This window comes from Anoplophora glabripennis, unplaced genomic scaffold (genome assembly GCF_000390285.2).
Source record: "Anoplophora glabripennis isolate ALB-LARVAE unplaced genomic scaffold, Agla_2.0 scaffold98, whole genome shotgun sequence".
Taxonomy (NCBI): Eukaryota; Metazoa; Arthropoda; class Insecta; order Coleoptera; family Cerambycidae; genus Anoplophora; species Anoplophora glabripennis.
In genome coordinates this window covers 1250627-1257270 of record NW_019416280.1, presented here as the reverse complement: position 1 = coordinate 1257270, position 6644 = coordinate 1250627, and the positions used below count along the sequence as shown (strand labels likewise).

Here is a 6644-nt window from a genome sequence, read left to right as displayed (position 1 = left end):
TTATCTAATTTATCATCCCGGTTAGACAGACACTTTATCAATTAAGTGAAAATTGTAATAAATGTAGGTGTAAGCATTTTATGTTCATGTTCATTCAATATTTCGAATTGGCAACACTTTCTTCAGATATCAATTTTTATTGTCCTATCTGGCAGCGTTTAGCATCCAATTTAAATGGACAAGGTCAACGACGGCATCTGTGCCTTATCAAAGGAGTGTCGGATATGGGTTAGATATGTGACCATACTGTGATTTATGTTCCATGAGATTGTGGTCGATGGTTTTCCGCGCCAGATAGAGCGCTACATGCTACTTCTTAGCAGATACTGGCGATACTGCTATTGCGCTATTTTCGGCTGAACGCGGCCATGGTGTCTAGTATCCCTGCTGCATACAAATCGAAACGGAATACAAATAATCATGTACCATCGTTGTCGCCATCTAATGACAATTATTCATACCATTAATCAACAGAATGGTTTTCTTTCTTTATTGTTTCAGCATGAAACGGTGAAACTTGCTAACATTACTTATTTACCTTAGCCAAATAGCTAACTGGCAAGGCATCTGCTTTATGCTTCATAGACAACGCCTCCTAAATATGAGGTAATGTATGTGTAGTGCTAGTGTTGGTGGGGTCATTTACAAATAAATTAAAAATAGGCACTCTGTAGACAGTATTTCAAAATTGCCTACTTTTCCATAATCCTAGTAAGTTTTTAATAAAGGATATCATATTGCAATTTAATTATCTGTTTATTTACAGCAACAGTAATAAAATATATACTGATTCACTGTAGACATAAAAATCAATTTAGACATAATTTCTAGAAAGTGTTAGTACCTACTTTATGTTTAATAATATATAAGCTGATTGTGTAAAGAATTATAATAATTTGATGATAATACAGTAACTTAAACCCATAATTTATAATAATTACTATGACATCATAATCTAATTAGCATTTAGTTAAAATACCTACATGAATACATTTAATTAGGTATTATCATTTTGTTTTAGTTATAATGGCAGATCCAGGATTTCCAGGTCAACATACAACTACAACTACAGTTCAGACGTCCAGTACTACTGTACAGACTACAATTCGATTTGATCCATTGTATATAAGAACTCTCCCTGGATTACTCAAAGTAATACAAATTGTAAGTTGAACAAAATTTACACATGATATATTTGTTACAAGTATTTCTGTTCGAATGTAGTTTAAAAATTGCATGACTACCTTTTTTGAAGCTCAAAATGTTCCCGTAAGTACCAAATTTTTAAGATATTTTTAAACTTGTGTTAAAAATTTAAAAGTATCACAATTATTGGTATGTTTTTACTGGTTTTACATAATTTTATTTTTGTATTAATTTATTTAATTTATTCTTATATAATCAATTATTAATAATTGAAAAAATGACAAGGGTAAATAATGGCATTGTGGTATTAGATTTCAAAAGAAAATTGTTAATACAAATTCGATGTGTTTTTTAGTCTAATAAAAAAAAATTTGTTGCCGTATACACCCTTAAATCGGAACACCCTGTATATTTTACAATTTTTTCGTTATTAAACCGAGTATAAACTTAAATATCATTTTATTACCATTTTTAAAAGAAAAAAATGATCTACATTTTACTTCTGTGGTATGGTATATTCATTCTAGATAGTATGTAGTTTTCTAAAATGAAAGAATAAATCAAATTAGGTATATAATTCATTTCTGAATATAACCTGTTTATTAATATATTGAAACAATATGTAATATATGATGTAAAATAACACTGCGATTGTGTACTATCAATTTTTTTTTAATTTAAAATATTTAAATTCAAACTATTTTCCTCGGTGTCTTTATTTTTGAGTTAGTGTCGGTTTGTATCAACCATTACTCCTTCATTCAAATGTTATCTCGGAATGTTTTAGGTTTTAAATCTGGTTGGATTTATTTGTATCGAAGCAAGTGGGCCATTTTCGTATCATAGTAGAGGATCATGGTTCAACTTTGTGTCAATGACAGCTTTTTGGTTTACAGGCATATTACTTGCGTTATATTTATTCCACATTGTTGAGAAATTTTACCAGATACCTTGGTTAAAAATTGAATTTATTTTTTGTGCTATTTGGACTGGTTTGTACTTAATTGCTGCATGTGTAGCTGTTAGCTTTGGTGTAGAAGCTTATATTGCTGCTGGGGTAAGACATTTATTATAATCACTTTGCTCAGTTTATACGTATTTTAAACCGCAATTGCAAATTTCTATGATTATATTCGTTTTAACAAATACAGTTATTTTTAGTAAGTAATTCACACTTCGCATAGATCTAGTTCTTTCAAATTATTACTTTGTAGTGAATAGCATGTAGATTGTGAATAATGATTTTATTGCAAAGCATGTTTAAGTAGTACAATATGAACAAAGCATTATGTAAAAGTAGTTTCCATATAATTATTTTAGTAAATAGCACGAGAAAACAAAAACACATTTTTGTTCAATATTAAAAAGTTACATTATAGGCCAATAAATAAAGGTTTTGTTTGTGACAAAAATACTAGTAGCAAACGGACTCATATAAAAGACAATCTGTAGACATATATTTCCTACTCCAATTTCCCATTAATTAATTTTTTATGAACATGCAACAAACGCATTTTTTTTAGTTTTTTCTATTTGCTTATAAAACCTAAACTTACGAATAAAACGAGAGGTCGATCGATCCAATTGGATAATTAGAAACGAAGAAAACCAGGAAACATTGTAAAATTTTTCGTTTGTTTTTTTAAATTTATTACTACGCGATTTTTTAAGTTTTGCTGATCCTGTGCACAAAAGTAGTGAATTATGTGCACTTTAAGTGTGCACAAAGCAGGCGCTGTCGGACCATTAGTTTTGGCACAATTGCAATTAGAATTTTTTGGTATTGTCTTTCCGAAGTCAGTTGAACATGTAAAAATACGCCTGGCAATAAAATTTAATGACTTTCATAGGTGTCCCTAAAAAAGTTTTCTGTTAAAGGTAAAAAATTATAATAATTTGTATAATGTGTAGAAAATTTTTATTATATGTTCATTTGTCCAACAACATATTTTAATTATTTATGTCCTAGTTGTTTATCGAGATCATTATAATCTTTCCGAAGTCAGTTGAACATGTAAGAAAACGCCTGACAATAAAATTTAATGAGTTTTATAGGCGTCCCTAAAAAAGCTTTCTGATAAAGGTAAAAAATTATATTAATTTATATATAATGTGCAGAAAATTTCTATTATATGTTCATTTGGCCAACAACATGTTATAATTACATATTTATGTCTTCAAACAATTTTATTATATTGATGGTAAATTTTGTTTTGTTCCATTTCAAAAGGTTTCCAAAATGCCATGTTGTAATAATATTACTTCTCCCTTTCGCAATTGCAATACGAGTGACTAATAGAAGGTGCCTATAATAAATTAAAATTACCTGAATCACACCAAATTCCGCATTGCTGCACTGCACTGCTGGGAATTTGTCAACAACTTGTCAACAGCTGAGATATATTGCCCAGTGGCCCAATGCAGCTGTGTTTGTATTTCGCTTGCCCGCGCCCGCATTCTTCAACTGGGTGTATACATTTCTACCACCTCCACATTTAGTTCGACCAGACCTGTATATGGGTACGGCTAAATAAATATGGGAACAAGTTTTTCAAATATTTCAATGATGAGTTGCTGCATCAATGACCGAACCTGGTACATATTGTCAACCTCGTGGTTCTTCAATTGATTTCGGAAAGGCACTTTTGTAAAATTTCTGGACGCATTGGATTTTTTTTTCAGCCAGACTTTAAAAGTAGAAGTATAATACTACAAAACGTATATTCTAATTTTCAGATAAAATGATGCAAAATAGGTGAAAAATTTCTCCAAACATGCTAAAAAACGGCCCAGCGCGCGTACACGTTCGATTTGTGGGGGAAGATTGGGAAATGAGGGTTAATGGATATATGTATAAGTAAATTTTCTGATCGGATCGATTGACCTTGTTTTATTCGTATTTTGATTCTCTACAAATTGTCTCTTTGTAGCATTCAAATTGCTTCGTTAGTTTAGGTTTTATAATTATAATTAATTAATGGTGAATTCGAGTAGGAAATATATAAGCATATATCTACAGACTTATATGATGGCACAGTCCGTTTGCTACTAGTATTTTTGTCACAAACTCACTGATTTAATGCTTTATTGATTGGCCTATTACCTATGATTGATATCTTATAACTTTTCTATTTCAGTTCTTCGGATTTTGTGCCATGATTGCATACGGATTTGATTCCTTTTTGAAATTTAAGGCAATCAAGAGCGGACAGCTGGCTCAAGGTGAGAGAGTCATTAATAAACAAACGACAGTTAGGACCGCTACTTATTAGTGTTCAAATTGTTATATAAGTACATAAAATTTATTTTTTTATATAGTTATATGCATACCATTATTTTCTTTTTAATTTAATTTGTACAATTTTACTTTTTATTACCATTATTATTAATCTTACATAGATTTAAACTTTGTATATACTCCTATATGTAGATTATTTTTTTTGTTTTACGGTTTAAATCATGTTTATATTGTTTAACAAATAAGTAATATTTATTATTCATATATACATATTTATTTTTAAGTAATAAAAGTATGCAATGAAATTGCCTTACGATAACAGGTTTTTATTAAAACTTGAGTAATCATGTTTCGAATTTCTTTTATACAGTGTGTCCACAGATGGAGTTGGAAAAAGACTTCCCTGTTAAAAATCTTGTAAGGGGCAAAATAATTTCTGGGTAGACCTTTTCCACGTATAAACTTTTATATTTTTTGATATTATATGTTGGAAAATTTAAACCAATTGCTAACAAATATCTGACAATATCAAATTTGAATCTGGGGATGCCCTGTAGGTACATATTGGATGTCGAAAAAGAACTGTTTATTTATGTCTTTATTAACTGATATATGGATTGAGTTTTAAGGATAAAATTAACTATTATATTTTTAGTCACTTCTTTATAGAGAACACCCTGTTTTATAAAATAAAAAATAGAATTTTCCCTGTTTTTTAACTTCATCCGTGGACACACTATAATCAAGGAACACTTGTCATTAAGATACTATTTCTAAATACAATAAATTTAATCCTGTACTTTTGCTTTTTCAATTAAAAAAAATTGAAATGAACATTTTACAGTTCGACAAATTTTGAGTGTAAGTGGAAATGTCTAAATTAGTTATAACAATTTTGCTCAAAAGCTAGTAAAAGGAAAAAAAACTTTGTAAAATGCTAGAAATCATAATATCCAGGGCCAGAATAAGGGGAGGAGGCTACAGAAGCTGTAGCCTTGGGTCTCACGAGATCGGGGAGCCTCGGCAAGCTCTGGCAATTTTTTTTTAAGAATCAAACCAAAAAGTGAACAGGTTTTGAATTAATATCGTTTTAAAGAGAGCCTGCGTAGAGCTCGTAACTCTGAGCCTCACCATAGGTTAAGTATAGAGCATAATTTTACATAAAGATGACCTATTGACTTTTTATTCTACTATTAATATTGATACAGTTAGGGAGGCTAGAAATTAAGGGATATGAGAAATTTTAAAAAGTCATAAGCAGAAAAACCGAAAATCAAAGAAAAAATTTCAAAAGCAGCTTTCATTATTTTAAATAATTAATCTAATGGTATAGAAAAAAATATTTTAGTGTTGTTAAATCATTAAAGTTGACAATTAAAAAATTAAAATTGTTATAACTTGTTTTTTATTAAAATTAAAAATACAGTTGAACTCGCTTATAACGAGCAGGGGATATAACGAGCACTTGGTTATAACGAGCAAATTGAAATGTCCCTTCCGAATTCCCTATGTAAGACGTGTATTTTTGTTCGTCTATAACGAACTCGTATATAACGAGGGCTTGGCTATTACGAGCTTTGATTTTGGTCTCGCGCAACAGTGATCTCGGCTATAACGAGTTATCGTAGAACCAGTTTTTACGCACATGACATCAAATGAACGCAAAANCAATTTTTTTTTAAGAATCAAACCAAAAAGTGAACAGGTTTTGAATTAATATCGTTTTAAAGAGAGCCTGCGTAGAGCTCGTAACTCTGAGCCTCACCATAGGTTAAGTATAGAGCATAATTTTACATAAAGATGACCTATTGACTTTTTATTCTACTATTAATATTGATACAGTTAGGGAGGCTAGAAATTAAGGGATATGAGAAATTTTAAAAAGTCATAAGCAGAAAAACCGAAAATCAAAGAAAAAATTTCAAAAGCAGCTTTCATTATTTTAAATAATTAATCTAATGGTATAGAAAAAAATATTTTAGTGTTGTTAAATCATTAAAGTTGACAATTAAAAAATTAAAATTGTTATAACTTGTTTTTTATTAAAATTAAAAATATATCTAATTTCCTAAAAGGAAAGTTTTGCTTGTCATGATATTTTAAAATTTCTCATATCCCTTAACTTGGGTTGAAAGAAAAATGACTGTCGCTTGTTATTATACAGGCTGTCTACTATAAAAGGGCCACTCCTATTTATCTCGCTACATACACGATGCACGTCAAAATTCTTTATATGTCTTTTGTTGCATTTTTTGAGATC

General features: G+C 29.7%; 1 protein-coding gene across 2 annotated transcripts; it reads left to right on the top strand.

Annotated features, from left to right (window-relative positions):
• Window positions 1-501: 501 nt before the first annotated feature.
• On the top strand, window positions 502-5184 carry LOC108904942 (CKLF-like MARVEL transmembrane domain-containing protein 4). 2 transcript variants are annotated; one of them, XM_018707669.1, is made up of 4 exons: window positions 502-606; window positions 1022-1164; window positions 1934-2203; window positions 4284-5184. In XM_018707669.1, the coding sequence occupies exons 2-4, from the start codon at window positions 1027-1029 to the stop codon at window positions 4416-4418; spliced, it is 543 nt and encodes a 180-aa protein (XP_018563185.1). In that variant the 5' UTR covers window positions 502-606; window positions 1022-1026; the 3' UTR covers window positions 4419-5184. The 2 variants fall into 2 exon arrangements, with proteins under 2 accessions (XP_018563185.1, XP_018563184.1); XM_018707668.1 differs by lacking the exon at window positions 502-606 and adding an exon at window positions 613-711.
• The last annotated feature ends 1460 nt before the right edge of the window (window positions 5185-6644 follow it).